This window comes from Erinaceus europaeus, chromosome 2 (assembly GCF_950295315.1).
Source record: "Erinaceus europaeus chromosome 2, mEriEur2.1, whole genome shotgun sequence".
NCBI classification, from domain to species: Eukaryota; Metazoa; Chordata; class Mammalia; order Eulipotyphla; family Erinaceidae; genus Erinaceus; species Erinaceus europaeus.
The window spans coordinates 181,830,160-181,852,225 of record NC_080163.1 but is presented as its reverse complement, the minus strand read 5'-3'; the positions used below and the strand labels follow the sequence as shown (position 1 = coordinate 181,852,225).

Below are 22,066 nucleotides of genomic sequence, written 5' to 3'. Positions count from 1 at the left end.
ATTACATACAAAAGTGAGAGAGTTTCATACAAGACAGAGAGAAAGGGGGGAAAAAAAGAGAGGAAGAGGAAGACAGAGAGGGGACAAGAGTTGAAAAGGGATAGGGAGAGGGAGAGGAGATACCAGCTTGGTCTGTGAGGAACCAGGGATTGAACTGGGCACGTCAGGCATGCAAATCTAGTGCTACGCCATTTGAGCTACTTTCCCTGCCACCTTCTTTGTTTTTATACTTTCCTATATTAATGTGCCTGTGAGCTATGTATCAGATAGTTTTATGTATTTTAAGGTTTTATATAGATCACAGTATCCTGTTTGTATTACTGGGGAAACAGCATAATGGTTATGTAAATGACTTTCAGGCTCTGAGGTCCCAGGTTCAATTCCCAGCCAGAGCTGAGCAGTGCTCTGGTCTTTCTCTCTGTGTGCCTCTTTCTGTACCTCTTCATTCTCATACACACACTAAAAAAAAAAAAAAAAAAAAAAAAAAAAAACTAAAAATAATTGTGTGTGTGACTTGTATCAACTAGCAATTTGCATTTTTAAATCTCTTTTTTTCTCTTAATCTTTATTTATGTATTGGATAGAGACAGCCAGAAATAGAGGGAAGGGAGCGATAGAGAAGGCAAGACAGAGCTTTCCCCATGCAGGTGGGGACTGGGGCCTTGAACCTGGGTCCTTGCACATTGCAACATGTGCTTTCAACCACGTGTGCCGCCACCCATCTCCCTGGCAATTTGCTTTTTTTCACCTAATGTTACATCTTTAAGGTTCTTTCACACTGAGAAGCACAAATCTAGACTATTCACCCAGCCATTCCCAGGCCATGCTCCCTACTCTGGCCTTCAACCGGGGTGCCAATGCCAACCCATAGCTGTGAGGTGTGGGGCTCCTCTCACAGGGGTCCCATTGGCATCAAGTCTAGAGACTGTACTCCGTTTCTCTGCATCCCATTACTGGGTAAGCACTTTCCCCAGAAAACATCTTGCAGATCTAGTTCCAACTTAGTGTCTGCCTCTCAAAGGGCCTAAATGAACACAGTTCCTCTTTGGTTGTTTGTTTGTTTGTTTGTTTTACCTCCAAGGTTACTGCTGGGGCTTGGTTCCTGCAATAGGAATCCACTGCTCCTGGAGGCTATTTTTTCGCTTTTGTTACCCTTCTTGTTTATCGTTGTTGTTGCTGCTGCTGTTGGACAGGACAGAGAGAAATTGAGAAAGGAGGGGAAGACAGAGGGAGGTAGCGAAAGATAGACACCTGCAGACCTGCTTCACCATCTATGAAGCAACCCACTTGCAGGTGAGGAGCCAGGGGCTCGAACCAGGATCCTTAGGCCTGTCCTTGCACTTTGCACCATGTGCACTTAACCCAGTGCACTACCGCCCAACCCCTCCTCTTAGTTTTTACTAACTATTCTGTTGTATACAGAATGATCCCACTTGTGCAGGCATTTCATGAAGAGGAAGATGTTCACTGCATTAGGGTTTTGCTATGATCATCAATGCTGATATATCCCATAGTTCTCAAGCTCTAGGGAATTCACCACTCAATTCAGCCCTAAACTTGGCACCAGGGGACTTAGATCCACATTAATTCCCAATGATGCCAAGCTCCCAGAAGTCAGGGTCAAGTGTATGGCCCTCTCTTTGAGTATAGGCTGCATCTAGTGACTCCCTTCTATGGAAAGCAAAAGCTAGGGGCTGAGTAGTGGCACACCTGGTTAAGTGCACACATTACCATATGTATGACCACTAGGGTTCAAGTCCACCTGCGGGGGGGGGGGGGGGCAGGGGGAGAAGGGGAAGCTTTACAAGCAGTGAAGCAGTGCTGTAAGTGTCTTTAACTCTATCTCCCCCTTCCTTTTTGAGTTTCTGTTTCTAACCAATAAAATAAATACATCTTTAAAAAAGAAAAAGCAATAGATGTCACCATCCAACATAGGGCTTCCCAAAAATCACTATCTCCATCTTTTGAGGAGCACTGTCTCCCCTCTCCTGCTGTGCACCTGACCACTCAGAGACAAACCAAGCTGAACCATCCCAATGACAAAGCCACATTCTTCTTCTAGCGTTTGCCTCAAAGCCACATGGTAAAGAATGAAGGAATCTGTGAGAGAAAGTCGAATAAGACAAAGGGTGATCACAGGTTCCCATCCCACCCCTTTTCAGTCTTAGGAAAATAAAAAAGTTTCCTTTGTCCTGACCAAGAAAGGTCTGTTAATATCATTTCCCTCCCCCACTTTCTTCCAGCCTCCTTACACACAAAGACCAGAAAAGTCCTCTCACACAATAAAATGTTAACAAGATACTTGATCCTCAATTGGTACTTCCTCTTACCTAGAAAGATAACTGGCCTTAGAAGGGTCAGACATCCATGTACTTTTGCCTGAAAGTATGTGCTTTCCCAGGGTATTTTGTTCTGTTACTATTAAAGGTTGCGAACATCTATCACACTGTTAATTTCTTCTTTGTTCCCTATGAGGACACTTCTATCCAATACTGAGGTGAGGACATCAGCCAATAAAATATCCCTGTCCTTTCCTTCTGGTTGACTTTAACACCAAATTGAAACTGAATTGAGTTTCCTCCTTCTTCTCCATGACGCCATGATATCTGTATTACGTTGAGAAGCCATCAAGAACCCAAAACCATCACAAGTCACTGAGTGAGTTTGGCACAGGAGACCCTCCCCTGTGAAGCTCCATCAAGTGAAACCCCACAGCCCTCCTTGGCCCCTCGATTGTAACCTCAGGAAAGACTGAGTCAGGGATGCCCAGCTGGTCTGAGTCTGACCCACAAATGTTCTTGAGGAAAAACATCATTGTCATTTAGCTTTGGGATGATTCGCCATGCATATTAGTAACCAGTACTATAGCCAAATATATTCATGAACATCAGATATATTTACCTTCTCCTGAACTAGCTGTGAATCTTCCCCTCAGCATGGCATGGCCAACATTCTTTTTTTTTTTTGCCTCCAGGGTTATTGCTGAGGCTTAAGTGCCTGTACTACAAATTCACTGCTCCTGGAGGCTTTTTTTTTTCTTTTTAAAATTTTATTATCCTTTTATTATAGAAGGATACTCATTACATTTTCTTTTTATTATTATTATTGTTGTAGTTATCATTGTAGTTGTTATTGATGTCATTATTAGATAAGAAAGAGAGAAATGGAGACTGGAGGGGAAGACAGAGAGGGGGAGAGAAAGACAGACACCTGCAGACCTGCTTCACCACCTGTGAAGCGACTCCCCTGCAGGTGGGGAGCCAGGGGCTCGAACAGGGATTCTTATGCCAGTTCCTGCGCTTAGCGCCACGTGCGCTTAACCCGTTGAGCTACCGCCGGACTCCCACTCACTACATTTTCCTACATGTTTACAAATAAAACATGTTTTCTAGATTATGTATATGACTTCTTTCAAGTATTTATGAGCTAGTAAACCAACAAAACTTTAGAAAAAATAGTTTTAAGACACAGGGTGTGAAAGTCCTACCAAATATTACCTGGCTCATAGCAAACCAGAAATCAGAAAACTTTCTCTGTATACAGCCTGATAGCAAATATGATAGGCTTTGAGGGCTATAGGTTTTTATCACAACTATCTAACTCTGCAAATATGTCAAAACCAATCAGACATAAATCAGTATGGATGTTATAATATGACTTATTGGACACTGACATTTGAGTTTTATACAACTTCAACCTGTTATGAACAGTTATTCTTTTACATATTTGTAACTATTTTAAAATAGTAATGTGAATTCTTTTTTATTTATTTATTTATGAAAAGGAAACACTGACAAAACCATAGGGTAAGAAGGGTACAACTCCACACAATTCCCACCACCAGAACTCCGTATCCCAACCCCTCCCTTGATAGCTTTCCTATTTTTTTCCTCAGGGTTATTACTGGGGCTCTGTGCCTGCACCATGAATCCACTGCTCCTGAAGGCCATTTTTTTCCCATTTTGTTGCCCTTGTTGTTGTGCTTGTTGTAGTTGTTATTGTTACTGTTGTCACAGTTGTTGTTGTTGGATAGGACAGAAAGAAATCGAGAGAGGAAGGGAAGACAGAGAGGGGGAGAAAAAGTACCTGCAGACCTGTTTCTCCGCCTGTGGAGCGACTTCCCTGAAGGTGGGGAGCCGAGAGCTCAAACCGGGATCCTTATGCAGGTCCTTGCGCTTTGCACCATGTGCACTTAACCCACTGCGCTACCTCCCGGCCCCCAGCTTTCCTATTCTTTAACCCTCTGGGAGTATGGACCCAAGGTCGTTGTGGGATGCAGGTGGAAGGTCTGGCTTCTGTAATAGCTTCCCCGCTGAACATGGGCATTGACAGGTCGATCCATACTCCCAGGTGAAGGCTATTTTTGTTCCTTTTGTTGCCTTTATTGTTTATCATTGTTTTCATTATTATTGTTGTTGCTGTTGTTATTGCTGTCATTGTTGGACAGGATAGAGAGAAATCAAGAGAGGAGGGGAAGACAGAGAGGGAGAGAGAAAGACAGACACCTGCAGACCTGTTTTACTGCTTGTGAAGTGACCCCCCTGCAGTGGGGGCGGGGGGCGGGGGCTCAAACCGGGATCCTTATGCTGGTCCTTGCACTTTGCGCCATGTGCGCTTAACCCGCCGCACTATCTCCCGGCCCCCATGGCCAACATTCTTATAACTAGACTCATCTATTGCTCACTTTGCTTTACTGGGAAGAGCACCATCACCAAGTTGGACACACCTGTTATCTTTTTTTTAAGATTTATTTTATTTATTCCACTAAATAGAGATGGAGACGGAAAGAGAGAGGAAAAGCAGAGAGAGTTGGAGCATCATTCTGACATATGTGATAGCAGGGATCAAACTCAGGACCTCCAGGTTGACAGTCCAATGCTTTATCCACTGCACTCTCTCCTAGGACACACACCTGTCAGTTCTTAACTCCACAATGCCCCCAAGAGTCACTTATTCATTCATTCATTCATTCTCCAGATATATTTGAGGCAATAGTTTAAGCAAGAGTGATACAGCCATGGAAAGAAAAAATTAAGACTGTTTAGTGTTCAGCGGGGAAGCGATTACAGAAGCCAGACCTTCTACCTTCTGCAACCCACAATGACCCTGGGTCCATGCTCCCAGAGGGATAGAGAATGGGAAAGCTATCAGGGGAGGGGGTGGGAAATGGAGACTGGGTGGTGGGAATTGTGTGGAATTGTACCCCTCCTACCCTATGGTTTTGTTAATTAATCCTTTCTTAAATAAAAAAATAAAAAATAAAAAGACTGTTTAGTTTAGCCCTAACCCTTAACCTCAGAATGTGACTGCCACTGGAGACAGGGTCTTTAGAGAACTAGGCCAAATGGAGGCCACTGTGGTAGGCCCTGATTCAATCTGTTGTCCTTATAAGTAGAGGAAAGTTGGGGCCACAGGATAACTCACTAGGTAGGGCACATGGTTTACCATGCATATGACCTGGACTGAAACCCCAGAACCACATGGGAATATGAACACACCAGAGGAACTCTGCTGTAAGAGGGGTCTCGCCCTCTCTGTCTCTATAAAAGAAAAAGAAAAAAAAGGCACACAGAAGTGGTGAAATAGTGCATGTGCAAGACCCCAGCTCCAGGAAAAAAAGTATTGATTTTTAAATCGCTTCAAGTAAATAGTGATTTACAAGACAACTGTTGCCACATAGGTACAATTTCTCCTGTCTGTGATAGGTATCTGCACATCACTCCCTGTGTAATTGGTTGATTTTTACCAGAGCACTGCTTAGCTCTGGCTTATGATAGTACTGGGGATTGAACCTGTAGCCTTGGTGCCTCATGCATGAAATTATTTTATTTTATTTTATTTCATTTCACCACCAGGATTATCTCTAGGGCTTGATGCTTATACAACTCCACCCTTCCCAGAGGCCAATATTTTTTTCCCTTATTCTGTTTTTTTATAGAGGATGACAGACAGAGAGAAAGGGAGAGAGAGACAGAGAGAGACAGAAAGAGAGAGAGAGAGAGAAACCTCCACAGCTCCTGAAACTTCCCCTCCACGGGTGGGAACCAAAGACTTGAACCCAGATCCTTGTGCATGGTAACATGTGCACTCCTAGGTCCCCAAAAAATATCTTTTTAAGAAATCTGGACAGAGATATGCAAACACATAGAGAAAAAGAGCTCATGAGGAGACAGTGAGAAGAAGCTGGTTATCTGCAGGTCCAGGAGAGAGATGTCACAAGAAACCAAACCTTTTGTGGGTTTTCAGACCTCAGCACTGAGAGAACTGACATTTCTTTTTTTTTTAAATATTTATTTATTTCCTTTTGTTGCCCTTGTTGTTTTATTGTTGTAGTTATTGTTGTTGTTGTTACTGATGTTGGATAGTACAGAGAAAAATGGAGAGAGGAAGGGAAGACAAAGACAGACATTTGTAGACTTGCTTCACCACTTGCGAAGTGACTCCCCTGAAGGTGGGAGGGAGCCGGGGGCTCGAACCGGGATCCTTACGCCAGTCCTTGTGCTTTGTGCCAAGTGCGCTTAAGCTGCTGAGCTACCACCGTCCAACTCCCCAAGAACTCATGTTTCTATGCTGTAGGGCCCTAGGCTGCAGTGTTTTGCTCTGGCAGCTCGGGCTGACTAAAACAAGAACTAACAGAGGTGACTGCAGGTAGCACAGGTGTCTCAGAGAGCACAACACCTTCTGGTGGAGGCAAATGCATTCGAGGAAATAAAACACATTGGTCAGGATGGAGGGAGAGGAGGTGGCTGGCAGAGGGCTACACCAACACTTCCAACACCTGCACAGGAGGCACACAGAACCAGCCAGGCAAAGGCTTGGAAACATCTTTGCAGGCAGCGAAAGCAGCTTGTGAAACGACCCTGAAAGCTAACTGCTAACTAACTTCCAGGAATAGATGGTTCTCTTAGAGCCGGTGGTTTCACACAGCCAACTGAGCCCACAAGTTACCTTGCGTTGATCTGGGTTCAGATACCTGCAGGGGGGGAGCTTCATGAATAATGAAGCAATTTTAAGAGGTGTCTTTCTCCCTCTCTTTCTCCCTTTTCCTCTTGATTTCTGTCTCTAACCAATATAATATAATAACATATTAGAAAAAAGAAGGGAGTTGGGCAGTAGCGCAGCAGGTTAAGCACAGGTGGCAAAGCGCGAGGGCAGAAGGATCCCAGTTCGAGACTCCGGCTTCCCACCTGCACTCCCAGAAAGTATGATTTTTTTCTCAGCAATTCCAAAGATTCTCAACCTTTACATAGTATTTCCTTATGTGGCAAGAGAGTTAAAAACCTCACTGCTTTAGTTTGCATCTATCAGACTGAACATATGTTTATTGGCCATTTGTCTCTCTTTGTGAATTGCCCATTCCTGCCTCTTGGGACTTTTTTTTTCCAAGAAAAAGAAATGTGTTCAGAAAAAAGGAAGCTACTAATCTCAGAAACCAAAGCAGATACACTGTGTGTCTCAGGACACATCTGTCAGCAGAACAAATGTGCTTAGAGATTTCTCCCTTAGCAGAAGGCTTCCAGGATATTTTATTTTTCTCATCATGCAAATCGTAACAGCAGCTAAACTAATCAGTGCCAAGAAGCTTACCTGTCTCCTCTCAGTAACAAGTCTAGAACAACAAAGAAGAAAAGCAAGTTATCTGGCACCAGAACAGTATTTACAATAATCTCAAGTAGCTGAAGCCAAGTTCAAATTAAATCTTGCCAGGCATCTACAGAACTTCGTGTAGACGGGTTCACAGCTCTCACCCTCCCTATTCCCCATCTCAGCACTGGACAGACAACATAATGATTAGGCAAAATGTCTCTCATGCCTGAGGCTCTAAGGTCTCAGGTTCAATCCCAGGCATCACCATAAATCAGAGCTGAGCAATGCTCTGATTAAAATAATAAATAGGGGAATCGGGCGGAAGCACAGCAGGTTAAGCACACAAAGTGCAAAGCGCAAGGCCCAGCATAAGGATCCCGGTTCGAGGCCCCGGCTCCCCACCTGTAGAGGGTCACTTCACAGGCGATGAAGCAGGTCCTCAGGTGTCTATCTCTCCCCCACTCTGTCTTCCTCTCCTCTCTCCATTTCTCTCTGTCCTGTCCAACAACAACATCAATAACAACAACAACAGCTACAACAATAAAAAGAAAAAGAAAACATTGCAGTTCAAACAATCACACAAGAACTTTTCCTCAGAACAACCACTGCACTCCCATGCCCCACAGAAATGCTCCCTGCCTGCTTCCCATGCACTCACACAAAAAGATGCAAAAGTGTCAGGTGTCAAGATGTAGTAAAATTAGTATGTGTGGTTCCTTCTTAACTAAAGCGGGGCCCAAGAAAACAGCACAGCAGTAATACATACCACTTGCATGCAAGAGGTGCCAAGGATGACCCCCAGGACCCCTTATACCCAGAGCTGATGGCATGCTTATCACGTTAACAAATAAACAAAAACATGTAAACCAAGGGTTGGCAAAATAGCTCACCTGGATAGTGTATCTGCTTTACTATGTGCAAGGTCCAGGTTCAAGCCTGACCCCCCCCCCCCCAACCACACTGGAGGAAGCTACAGTCCTGTGGTGTTTTCCCTCCTTTCTTTATAGCCAAAAAAAAGTCAGTCTGGAGCAGTGAACCCCCATGATGACTACAAAAGAAAGTTTTTTTTAAATAAAACTCCTTTTTTCCTGCTAGAATGTAATAGGATAAAAAAAAAAAAAACCCTACAATAATCAAGGCCCTTCGGTGTCAGCAGTTTTACACTCAACTGCTTTTGCACATTATTTCAGATGACAAAGTGGTTGAAACATAACATAACACCTCAGTATGACAATGAAAATGAATTTGACCACTTCAGAGAATCTTGGGGATATCTTAGGGGTCTGTGAACCTCATTTTGAGAACTCTTGTCTTACAGCATTTGGAAAAGATAGGTTACCTGTCCAGATGTAAAAATGCGGTGTATAATATTATCATTTTTGTTTATGTTTTTTTATTTTTTATATTTATTTATTTATTTTCCCTTTTGCTACCCTTGTTGTTTTTATTGTTGTTGTAGTTATTATTGTTGTTGTTGTTGTTTATGTCATTGTTAGACAGGACAGAGAGAAATGGAGAGAGAAGGGGGAGACAGAGAGGGGGAGAGAAAGATAGACACCTGCAGACCTGCTTCACCGCCTGTGAAGTGACTCCCCTGCAGGTGGGGAGCCGGGGGTTCAAACCGGGATCCTTGAGCTGGTCCTAGTGCTTTGCACCACCTGAGCTTAACCCACTGCGCTTAACCCACTGCACTACTGCTCGACTCCCATAATAGTATCATTTTTAAAACATCAAATAATAGACCTTCACATTGTAAAAAAAAAAAGAAATAAGAAGAGGAAGTAAGCAGGATGATGTACTGGAAGCAGGACTCCTAAAAGGTGTGTGGTGAGAGAAGAGCTAAGGCCACAGAGAAGTCCATTCGTGTTGAACAGCTTTCCAGACAAACAGACGATTTCAAGACAATCAAAAACAGCCATGTTGGTGTTTCTCTCCTTGCCTCTCCCAGGCCAACTAGGAATATCAAAGGAGATCATCTGGGATTGCAGCGAGACAGGACTAGAATGACTTCAGGAACCCACCAAATCATCAATAAGTGCAAACACATGTGGCTCGTGGCCAGAGAGGAGCCTAGGGAGAGATTAAGTGGCTGGTAGCAGTCCGGCAGTTTACCAGTTGAGACACCACCTCCAGTCTGTTTCACCAACAAAAAGATGGCTGAAGGGAGGAGAGGACTCCCCTAAGACTCACCAAATGCAACTCCACCAGGTTCCAGATGCCAGCAGAATGCCTACCAGACTTCCCTGGACAGACAACCCCATCCATGTGTCCTGGAGCTCCGCTTCCCCAGAGCTCTTCCCCACTAGGGAGAGAGACAGGCTGGGAGTATGGATCAACCTGCCAACACTCATATTCAGCGGGGAAGCAATTACAGAAGCCAGACTTTCCACCTTCTGCATCCCATAATGACCCTGGGTCCATACTCCCAGAGGGTTAAAGAATAGGAAAACTATCAGGGGAGGGGTTGGGATACAGAGATCTGGTGGTGGGAATTGTGTGGAGTTGTACCCCTCTTATCCTATGATTTTGTCAATGTTTCCTCTTTATAAATAAATTTTTAAAAAGATACAAAGCAGGATAAAAAAAAAAAAAAACAGCCATGTTGTAGAGGACAAAAACATAAGAAAGGGGAGAAAACACATACACACACACTAAACTCACACCACTGGGAGAAGCCTAGAAGAGCTGGTCTAAGCTGATGGATTTGAGTATTGGGAACACAGGCTGAACTGACACACCTGCAATTGTTATCGTTGGGCTATCCCATTGGATCTGGCATGAAATGTATTGAGTTTGTGATGAGGATCTTCTCTCCCAAGGGAGGTTGTGACATCCTACTCTGCCACTCAAGGGAGATTGGTCCTGACATGAGTGCAGCCTAGAATGTTCCCAGCTGTGACCGTGAACTGTGAGGTCGGACCACCTGCGACTCAGAGGTGACACAGGATGGATGGGGTAAACAGGTCATTGTATTTATATATTTGCTTCGAGTCTGTTAGCTAGTCTCTGAACCCAATCCCACTTTCTAGCCCTATTCTCAACTCTGACACCATCTTCCCAGACAATACTTTCATGTCACCTGCATGTTAACTACCAAGCTCAAGTCAGTTATTAAAGTCATGGGCCACTTAGAGCATGACCAAAGGGAAAGAAAAAAAGAAAAGAAAAGAAAGAATCTCTAGATAACTTGACTATGAGACTATGACTCACCCCAAGAGACCCCAGTGCTATTGCTGGGTCAGACCCCACAACTGTCACGTGCACAGCGGGCCTTGGGGTTCAGCATCACACCTAGCCTTCTGGAGCCCCCCTGACCTCTGCCTGGAGCTCTCAGATGTGGGGCGTTTCCCCGCCGTGACTCTGGGCCTCATCTGACCGAGCAGCGCCGTGTCTGCAACCTGTGGGTAAGGAACCGATTGCAGCCTGGAGCGAGGGGGGCGCCGCTGCTCTGTCTCCCCCCAAAGACGCGGGGAAGCTACGCGCCTTGCCCGCCCCATGGGCTTCACAGCCACTCTCGCACGCGGGCAAATTCAGAGCCCCCTGCCTCCCGGAGATGTCCGGTCTGCAGCTGGGCAGCTAGCAGAGGCCTGAGTCTGGGCTTCAAGGTGGCAGCGCCCCATCTCGTTGTGGGCAGGGGAGGGCTCAGCTAACTAAAAGGATTCCTCACACTCATTAGCTGACTCCCGCAACGGAAAGAATTAAAGCAGGAGCAAAGAGTAAAATGAAAATTGAAACGAGGCACCGCTGGGATTCGAACCCAGGATCTCCTGTTTACTAGACAGGCGCTTTAACCAACTAAGCCACGGCGCCGCCCGCGAAGACAGCGCCAGAATCTGTTCCTCATCACCATTCACATTGCGAACTATGCGCATGCGCAAACTCATCCTGTGTGTGGCGTTCGCAATCCCGAGTCAAAAGCGGAAGCCGGAAGTTTGAGTGACACGTCGTGGGCGGGGCCCGGGAGCCCGTGGGCAGACCTTTCTATATACACTGCTCCCAAGGGAGATTCACTGGCGCTCCGGCCCTCTCACCTTCTACAGCTGGCGCAGGGGATGTGTCCCCTGGTCTGTCCGGCGAAAACGAGCCCCTGCTGGCATCTTTGGCTCTCTTCTGGGCTCACGGATCCTCCCTATCCGGCCTCCTCTCTCGCCCCATTTGGGTCTCCTCAGTGAAGAGGCCCCACCATCTTCCCATTCATTCAGCAGCTCTGGGGTGGGGGGTGGGGTCCTACCCTACAGGACGATTCGAATCCAGAATAAGTCACGAAAATGAGACAGGAGTCACACCAAGGAATAAGTCACGAAAATGAGACAAGCTTAGAAATAGCAGATCCGATGCTAGAACCCACATGCACACTGTCCCAGAGCAATCTAGATTTATTCTACACGAAAATTTACAATTAGTCTTCAGTCCCCAAGCGTGCTTGGAGCTGAGGCGGCTGCAGAGTGGTGGGAGACTTGTCAGAGCTTGCTGACAACCCCTCCCATCCCAACCTCTACCCCCTACCCCCACTGACAGGCCCATCCAGGCAAGGAAGGGCTTTCACAAAAGGTCCCTGCAGAGCCCCATAACTACATGAGGATGACTTTTTCTTTTTTTCTCGTCACTCACAGGGTCTGGTGGGCATTAGTCATCATTGTTCTTGCAGGGCTCCTCTCTTGGGACCCCTATCGAGGGCTCTTTGTCCAGTGATTTCGATGAGTTCTCTAGTGACTAGTTTCATTCATCCGGCAGAGGGCACACTTGGTGACTGCGTCGGAGAAGATGTCACTTTCATAGTTGGAGAAAGGCCTGTCACATACTTTGCACTGATAAGAAACATTTCGGGTGGGGGAGATAGCACAATGGTTATGCAGATTTTCAAGGCTGAAGCTCCCAGGTTCCAGGTTCAATTCCCCCACACCACCATAAGCCAGAGCTGAGCTCTGGTAAAAAAGAAAAAAGAAAAGAGAAAAGAAAAGAAATATTTCAAAAGAAAGAAGGCTTCGGTTAGAAAGGATCAAGGATTCTCTCACCTGATTCACCTTGGGCTGGGCCCAGGAAAGAGCTTCCTTTTCCTCTCTAGATCTACAAGTTGGAAATTGCAGCCCAGTAAGAAAGAATGAGTACAGGTTCCCGCCCCCCCCCCCCCACCAGAGCTATCCAAAGCTATACACGGACTGACTGCTCATGCCCTGGGGTCCGAGAGTAAAAAGTGGCAAGTCACCTGGCAGTGGAATGGATGGACAGGGTGGGTGTGTAACTTTGTCTGTTGTTCTGTGCAGAGCAGAACTGAAGAGACATGCTAACTCCCCAACATCATGGGTACACTTAACTCTAACAGAACCATGGAAGCAAGTAGGTAAAATTTCTGAGCAAGAAGCCAAGAGTTGGCACACCTGGTTAAGCACTCACATTACAACGCACAAGGACAAGGTTCAAAATCCTGGTCCCCACCTGCAGGGGGGAAGCTTCACACGTGGTGAAGCAGTGGTGTAGGTCTCCCTCTTCTCTCTCTATGTCTCTCTCTCTTTTTGTCTCTATCCAAAATAAATTAAAAATTCACTCCAACCTCTGCTTCCCATAAACAATCAAGCAAAGGCAGGTAAAATGGCTCACTTTGGGTAGTGTGCTGATTTGCCATATGGGCGACCCAATCTGGCATTAGAGGAAGCACTGTGATTCTCTCTCTCTCTCTCTCTCTCTCTCTGTATCTATCTTTCAAAAAAGAGATAAAAGCAAAAATAAAAATGAGTGAGCAAAGCCACAGGCTGGATTTTCAGCAAGTAGACAGGGGCTGCTCAGAGCCACTCATGGTTGCCCTGCAAGGTGGCATTCTCCTATCCTGGAACCCCCTGACCCCCACCCCTTGGCCACTTCTAGCTCAAGTGTGTAAAAGAGACAGGCAAGCCCTGCCCTCTGGAAAATGGCCTCTGAGTTTCTCATAGACCCAGAAGGAATCAAATTCAGAAGGTTCCTCATTGTTACAGTTTTCAGTTCGAAGATAGAATTTTTTTTTTTTTTTTTACCAGAACACTACTCAGCTCTGGCTTGAGGTAAGGTGAAATAGCTCATATGAATGGTGTTCTGCTTTGCCATGTGCATGACCCAGGTTCGAGCCCAGGCCCCACTGCACTGAAGGAAGCTTTGGTGCTATAGAGAGAGAGAAAGAGAGAGAGAGAGAGAGAGAGAGAGAGAATCTCTATCTCTGTAAATATCTAAAATAAATAGATATTATTTTAAAAATAAAATAAAAGGGGAGTCAGGTGGTAGTGCAGCAGATTAAGCGCATGTGGCGCAAAGCGCAAGGACCGACTGAAGGATCCCGGTTCGAACCCCCGGCTCCCCACCTGCAGGGGAGTCGCTTCACAGGCGGTGAAGCAGGCCTGAAGGTGTCTATCTTTCTCTCCCCCTTTGTCTTCCCCTCCTCTTTCCATTTCTCTCTGTCCTATCCAACAATGACAACATCAAATAACAACAGTAATAACTACAACAATAAAACAAGGACAACAAAAGGGAATAAATAAATAAATATTAAAAATAAATAAATAAAATAAAAGGCTGCTATCTGACTAGGGCAAAAGCTCAACTGGTAGAGCACTGGACTTGCATACATGAGATTCCTGGTTTGATCATCAGTGCTGCATAGAACCTATTGGTGTTTGGCTTATCTCTTTCCTGTGTCTCATGTGAAACTCCCTCATTTATCATAAATAAATCTTTTTTCTTTTCTTTTTTTAAAAATAGTTTTATTGGGGGCCAGGCAGTAGCACAGTGGGTAAAGCACACCTGGTACGAATCACAAGGACCGGTGTGAGGATCCCGGTTCGAGCCCCCAGCTCCCCACCTGCAGGGGAATCGCTTCACAAGTGGTAAAGCAGATCTGCAGGTGTCTATCTTTCTCTCCCTCTCTCTGTCTTCCCCTCCTCTCTCCATTTCTATCTGTCCTATCCAACAACGGCGACATTAAAAACAACAATAATAATAACCACAATGTTAAATAACAAGGGCAACAAAAGGGGAAAAAAATTTAAATAAATATTTTTATTTATTGATTATTGGGTAGAGACAGAAAGAAATTGAGAGGGGAAAGGGAAAAAGACAGAGAGACACCTACAGCACTGCTTCACCATTCATGAAGCTTTTCCTCGGCAGGTGGGGACCAGAGGCTTGAACCTGGGTCCTTGCACCCTGTAACATGTGCACTAACCAGGTGCACCACTGCCTGGCCCCTTAAATCTTTTTTATTTTTAAGATAAATAATAAATACAGAAAATATTGCAACCATCTGCACTTCCATTCCCCTTTCCTATGGTATTTTTCTCCAAGATTATTGATCACTATGAAACTTAACACCAGTTTTGTCACTGTCTTCCTTTTTAGAAGGGATGATCTCACTCTCAGGTAGAAGTTGAAAAACAAGATCAGAAGAGAAAACACAAATAGAACCTGAACTGGAATTGATGTATTGCACCAAAGTAAAAGACTCTGGGGTGGAGGGTGGGGAGAATACAGGTCCAAGAAGAATGACAGAGGACCTAGTGGGGGTTGTATTGTTATATGAAAACTGGGAAATGTTATGCATGCACAAATTATTGTATTTACTGTAATGTAAAGCATTAATTCCCCAATAAAGAAATTTAAAAAGAAGAAGAAATAAGCTCCCTTGGGGCAAGACTTCAATGCATTTGTTCATGGTTTCATCCCCAGTCAGTAGTTTCTGCAAAGAATCAATAAATTTAGGGAGCCGGGCAGTAGCACAGCGGGTTAAGCGCAGGTTGCACAAAGCACAAGGACCGGCCTAAGGATCCGGGTTCGAGCCCCTGGCTCCCCACCTGCAGGGGAGTCGCTTCACAATCGGTGAAGCAGGTCTGCAGGTGTCTATCTTTCTCTCCCCCTCTCTGTCTTCCCCTCTTCTCTCCATTTCTCTCTGTCCTATCCAACAACAATAATAACTACAACAATAAAAAAACTAGGGCAACAAAAGGGAATAAATAAATAAATATTAAAAAAAGAATCAATAAATTTGAGGCAGAAATAATGAATGACTCCGTTTCATCAACTTTTTTTTTTCTTAATGTATGGCATTCTATAGTACCAACCTTTCCGATCTTTAAGCCCAAGGCCTTTTTGTTCTCAATAACCTGAGGGATTTGGTCAAGTTCTTCAATATTCCATAATTTCATGGTCTTATCCTAAAACAAACAGCAAGCCAGAAGTCACAGAGTGGGCTAGTTAATAGGGGGCAGGAAGGGGAGGGTTACCCAGAGAGGTGCATCACATTCAGAGTTAGGGTGACCAGCTGTCCTGGATTCACCAGCACTCTCACAACTGTAACACACTAAGCCTCACATCCCACTGCTTACCCAGAAACCTCCTTCAGGGGTGCAAAAGTCCCATTTCTCATTGTGGACACTGGGACAGGAAAGAGAATACAAAACCCATATGTCGGCCTCCCAAATAGGACCTTGTTTTGTCATGAGGGTTATCACTGGGGCTCAATGTCTACATGGCTCTACCACTGTTTCCTCATGGTCTTTTTTTTATTTATTTAAGTTTTTATTTATAAAATGGAAACACTGATAAGACCATAGGATAAGAGGGGTACAATTCCCACCAGCGGAACACCATATCCCATCCCCTCCCCTGATAGTTTTCCTATTGTTTAACCCTCTGGGAACATGGACCCAGGGTCATTATGGGATGCAGAAGGTGGAAAATCTGACTTCTGTAATTGCTTCCCCGTTGAACATGGGCGTCGACAGGTCGATCCATACTCCCAGCCTGTCTCTCTCTTCCCCTAGTGGGGCAAGGATTTGCTTTTTTTCCTTTTTAATAGGACAAGAGACAGAGAAATAAAAATGGGAATGAGATAGGGAGTCAAGCAGTAGCACAGCCGTACCAGCGTAAGGATCCCGGTTCAAGCCCCCAACTCCCCACCTGCAGGGGAGTCGCTTCACGGGTGGTGAAGCAGGTCTGCAGGTGTCTGTCTTTCTCTCCTCCTCTCTGTCTTCTCCTCTTCTCTCCATTTCTCTCTGTCCTATCCAATAACAATGACATCAATAACAACAATAATAACTACAACAACAATAAAAAACAACAAGGGCAACAAAAGGGAAAATAAATAAATAACATGAAAGTAACAAAGAGGAGAAACACATGCAACACTGCTCCACCACTCATGAGGCTTCCCTGCTGCAAGTGGAGAGCTGGGGCTTGTACATGGAAATGCGTGCACTCTATTGGGTGCACAACCAAATGGATATGACTATTTTTTTCTCCTTTCTAATAGAGATAGAGATAAGGAGGGGAAGAGGAAGAGAAAAAAGACAACTGCTAGCACTGCTCCGTTGCCTATGAAGCTTCCCCCTTGTAATTAGTAGAAGGTTTGAACCTCAGTCCTCACACATTGTTAATATGTGAGCTCTACTGGGTGTGCCACTCCTAAAACAAGGACTACTTTTTTTTCTTTTTTTTTTAATTATCTTTATTTATTAGATAGAGACAGCCAGAAATCGAGAGGGAAGGGGAGATAGAGAGGGAGAGAGACAGAGAGACACCTGCATCCCTGTTTCACCACTTGCAAAGCTTTCCCCTGCAGGTGAGGACCAGGGGCTTGAACCTGGGTCCTTGCGCATTGTAACATAAGCACTCTTCAGGTGTGCCACTACCTGACCCCTTTTTTTTTCTTTTTCTATATTGGGGGGATTAATGGTTTATACTCAACAGTAAAATACACTAGCTGGTACATGTGTAACATTGCTCAGCTTTCCACATATCAGGACTCTTTTTTAACCCCATATGGATAGGACCTTTTTTCAAATGGATAGGGTCTTTTCTCATGTGCTGTCACTGTTTTCAGATCTTTGAAATGGATCTTCCATTAATGTGATTCACTTCTAGTGACACCAGTTAAGTATCTAACTGCAGTGTAGGCTGGCAGGATAACTCACCTGGGAAGGTGCCTGTTTTGTTTTCCAGGTGACCCAGGTTCAAACCTGGCCACACTGCACAGGAAGAAGCTTTGGCAGTGGCTGTGGTGTCTTTCCCTCATTCTCTCTCTTTCTATCTGAAAAAAGTTGGCAATGACAAAGATAAATAAAATAATCTAACTGCATTATAAATGTAACAGTTAAAACAGACTGCCAGGAATCAGCCTGTAGCACAGCGGAAGGATAGGAATAAGCATCCTGGTTCGATTCCCCGGCTCCCCACCTGCAGGGGAGTCACTTCACAGGCGGTGAAGCAGGTCTGCAGGTGTCTTTCTCTCCCCCTCTCTGTCTTCCCCTCCTCTCTCCATTTCTCTCTGTCTAACAACAACGACATCAATAACAACAACAATAAAAAACAAGGGCAACAAAAGGGAAAATAAATAAATATTAAAAAAAAAACAGGTGGTCCAGGAGGTGGCGCAATGGTAAAGCTTTGGACTCTCAAGCATGAGGTCCCGAGTTCGATCCCCAGCAGCATATGTGCCAGAGTGATGTCTGGTTCTTTCTCTCTCCTCCTATCTTTCTCATAAATAATAAAATCTTTAAAAAAAAAAAAAAGGCTGCCTTTGACTTTATCTGCTGATGGTAATGGGGCTGATGGTAAAGGAATTAAACACTTAGGAATATAGCCTGGCAGTTCTTCAAGTGGTTAAACATATAGAGTTGTCATATAACCCAGCAGTTCTACTCCTGAGAACATACTCAAAAGAATTAAAAAAAAAATAGGCATGTCGAATGTAAAACATTAATTCCCCAATAAAGAAATTTAAAAAAATTAAAACTCCCAGTTTTGATCCCTGACATTGTGTCAAAGTGATGCTCTGATGTTCTCATTCTCTCTCTCTCTCTCTTTCACACAAACACATAAACAAAAAAAGGGGTTGGGTGCTGGTGCACCTGGTTGAGTGCACATGTTACAGTGTGCAAGGACCCAGGTTCATGCCCCTGGTCCCCACCTGCAAGAGGAAAGCTTTGAGAATGGTGAAGCAGTGTTGCACGTGTCTCTGTCTCTCTCCCTCTCTACCTCTCCTTGTCCTCTCAATTTCTGGTTGTCTGAATCCAATAAATAAATAAATAAATATTTTTATAAATAAATAAATAAATCATTTTCCAAAAAGTCCCAGTCTAGAGAATAGCATGGCTCTAAATAAGGTGAGAGACAGGCCAGCAAAATATCTCCCCTGGTTAGAGCACTTGCTTTGTCATGGACATGACTCAGGTTCAAGTCCAACCTCCACCGCACTGAAGGAAGCTTTGGTGCTGTGGTATGTTTCCCTCCCTGTCTCTATCTGAAACAATGAGCCAGGAAAAAATCAACAACAACAAAATCAAAGATGAGGGGCAAGGTGGGTGGGAATCAAAGATGATTTCTCCCCCAATTTCTCTAATGTTCACACCTGGAAAACAGCCATGGGATAGTCCAGTCTAGCTGTTATGTGCCCTTAGAATGGGAGTTCTTTTGGTGTCATGACATAGGATGGGACAACCCACCTGTGAATTCAGGGAGTGTGTGTTGGGGTCTCTGCTGCTTGTCTTTAAGCTACTGTCTCCCCTTCAAGGCCCCTAGTGACCTTATCACTCACCAGTCTGGCCTTACTCCAACAAAACTCAAATGTCAGCAGTGCAGACATACCCCGCAGCCCCCCATTCCCACTCCACTGTGAACAGACAGGCAGCACCTCGGACATGGTTGAGGGGACCAAACCTGCTCAGGAATTTAGTTGACAAAAACACAATTCTCACAAGTGCAACAGAGGCTGGCCGCCTTTACCTTGGAGGCAGACAGGAGCCATTTCTTGTTGGCACTGATGGCAATATCCGTCACCCAGTCATCGTGGCCCTGAAGAATAACAGAATGTCGGGAGTCGGGCAGTGGTGCAGCAGGTTAAGCACACATGGCACAAAGCTCAAGGACCAGCATAAGGATCCCGGTTTGAGCCCCTGGCTCCCCACCTGCAGGGGAGTCGCTTCACAGGCGGTGAAGCAGATCTGCAGATGTCTGTCTTTCTCTCCCCCTCTCTGTCTTCCCCTCCTCTCTCCATTTCTCTCTGTCCTATCCAACAACAATGATGACATCAATAACCACAACAATGTTAAACAACAAGGGCAACAAAAGGGAAAATAAATAAATATAAAAGAAAGTCTTTAAAAAAGAACAAGAATAACAGAATTTCAGCAAGGAGTGAAAGGAAGAGCCTCTATAAGAACTTCATGAACAAAACCAGGAAAGTCAGGAACCCACTGTTGCTTACACTAAGTACATGCTACCATGAACCTGGGTTCAAATCCTTGCTCCCCATATACAGGAGGGGAGGCTTTATAAGCAATGTAGCAGTACTGCAGGTTTCTCTGTCTTTTTTAAATATTTATTTATTTATTTATTTATTACTTTTGGTTGCCCTTGTTGTTTTTCATTGTCATAGTTACTGATGCTGTTGTTGTTGAATAGGACAGAGAGAAATTGAGAGAGAAGGGGAAAACAGAGGGGGGCAGAGAAAGATAGACACCTGCAGACCTTCTTCACCACCTGTGAAACGACTCCCTTGCAGTTGGGGAGCTGGGGGCTACAACCGGGATCCTTACACTGGTCCTTGTGCTTTGCACCACCTTAACTTGCCGTGCTACCACCCAACTCCCTGTTTCTTTCTTTCTCCTACTCAGTCCCCCCCCCCCCAGTTAATCTCTTGTCTTGTCAAAATTAAATAAATGAAAATAATTTGCTTTAAAAAGAGCAACACACGTACTAACACTAGTGACATTTAAGGTGGAATAGGAAGCACTGGATACAAAGGATACTATCTGTGTGTGGACCATAGCCCTGTATGTATGTTTTTGCTTTTTTTTTAGAAAGAGTATTCTGGTGGCCGGGAAATAGTTCCACTGAAGGAGCACTGGACTTTCATGCCTAATGTTTCTAGTTTGCTCCTGGTGTCAAATAAACCATAGTGGTGTCCTGACCTCCCTGTGCGTGCACATACACACCTCTCTCTTTCTCCCGCTCCCTCTTCCACTCTCCCTCTCTCCCATTGCTGAGGCACCAGAAGTTCTAGGTTCAATCCCTGGCACCACCTGACTAACCACCCCTGCCCCCGGCCCCGGTCTTGTGAAATTCTCTCAGTGGTCCAGGAGGTGGTGCAGTGGATAAATCATTAGACTCTGAAGCCTGAGGTCCTGAGTTCAATCCCCAACAGCACATGTACCAGAGTGATGCCTGGTTCTTTTTCTCTCTTCCTATCTTTTCTCATTAATAAATAAATAAAATCTAAAACAAAGAAATACCCTCATATGTAATAAAACAAACTAAATCTTAAAAAAAAAAAAGTGGGGCCAGGTAGTGGCTCACATGGTTAAATGTTCACATTACAATGAATGTGCAAAGACCCAGGTTCAAGCCCCTGGTCCCCACCTATAGGTGGAAAGCTTCCAAAGTGGTGAAGCAGGGCTGCAGGTGTCTCTCTGTCTCTCTCCCCTCTCTACTTCTCCCTCCTCTCTCAATTTCTCTCTGTCTCTATCTGATAATAAATAAGTAAATATCTTTTTTAAAGCTATCATGCGGGAGTCGGGCGGTAGCACAGCAGATTAAGCACACGTGGCGCCAAGCACAAGGACTGGTGGAAGGATCCCCATTCGAGCCCCCGGCTCCTCATCTGCAGGGGGGTCACTTCACAAGTGGTGAAGCAGGTCTGCAGCTGTCTGTCTTTCCCTCCCCTCTCTGTCTTCCCTCCTCTCTCCATTTCTCTCTGTCCTATCTAAAAGAAAGAAAGAAAGAAAGCTATCATGTAGTCCAGGAGGTGGCATAGTGGATAAGGCATTGGACCCTCAAGCATGAGGTCCTGAGTTTAATCCCCAACAGCACATGTGCCTGAGTGATGTCTGGTTCTTTCTCTCTCCTATCTTTCTCATAAATAAATAAAATATTTTTTTAAAACAAAGCTCTCAGCAGGATGGGAAAAATTATTACATTTCCAGCTAGTCCCACGGCACCTCTTGCAGATGTATTTGTATTCCTTGTTCTAAGAAACCCCACTTGGAAATCCCATTGGGTTGGGACCTATGACTTTAAGTAACAGCAATTCTCTCTACTGTGGTTTAATCAAGGGAGGGTGGGCGGTGCTCCTCAGGAACCCTGTCGAGGGGTGGGGGGTGGGGGCAAATATTGGGGCTGGGTCAGATATTTATTGGCTCCTAGGTTCTGTGTCAGCATCTTTCTCTTTCTATCTTTTTTTTAAGATTTTTATTTATTTATTAATGAGAAAGATAGGAGAGAGAGAGAGAGAGAAAGAATCAGACATCACTCTGGTACATGTGCTGCCGGGGATCGAACTCAGGACCTCATGCATGAGAATCTAGTGCCTTAGCCACTGCCCCACCTCCCGGACCACTCTTTCTATTTTTCTTTTAAAGGTTTTATTTGCTTATTAATGAGAGAGACAGGAGACAGAAAGAGAACCAGACACTCTGATACATGTGCTGCTAGGAATAGAACTAGGGATCGCCTGTTTAAAAGT

At 44.8% G+C, this 22,066-nt stretch overlaps 1 protein-coding gene and 1 non-coding gene across 2 annotated transcripts in view; both read right to left on the bottom strand.

Annotated features, from left to right (window-relative positions):
* Positions 1-11,323: 11,323 nt before the first annotated feature.
* TRNAT-AGU (transfer RNA threonine (anticodon AGU)) lies at positions 11,324-11,397 on the bottom strand. The gene has a single exon. It is a non-coding gene; the product is annotated as a tRNA-Thr (tRNA).
* Positions 11,398-12,094: 697 nt separating this feature from the next.
* The window catches only part of WDR88 (WD repeat domain 88), a 35,365-nt gene continuing 25,393 nt past the window's right edge, over positions 12,095-22,066 (bottom strand). The window contains exons 9-11 of the mRNA XM_007539505.2: positions 19,330-19,398; positions 15,669-15,761; positions 12,095-12,395 (exon numbers count right to left, since the gene is read on the bottom strand). Of these exons, the coding sequence (XP_007539567.1) occupies positions 12,294-12,395; positions 15,669-15,761; positions 19,330-19,398 (264 nt within the window). The 3' untranslated portion in view covers positions 12,095-12,293. The remainder of the gene's footprint in view (positions 12,396-15,668; positions 15,762-19,329; positions 19,399-22,066) is intronic.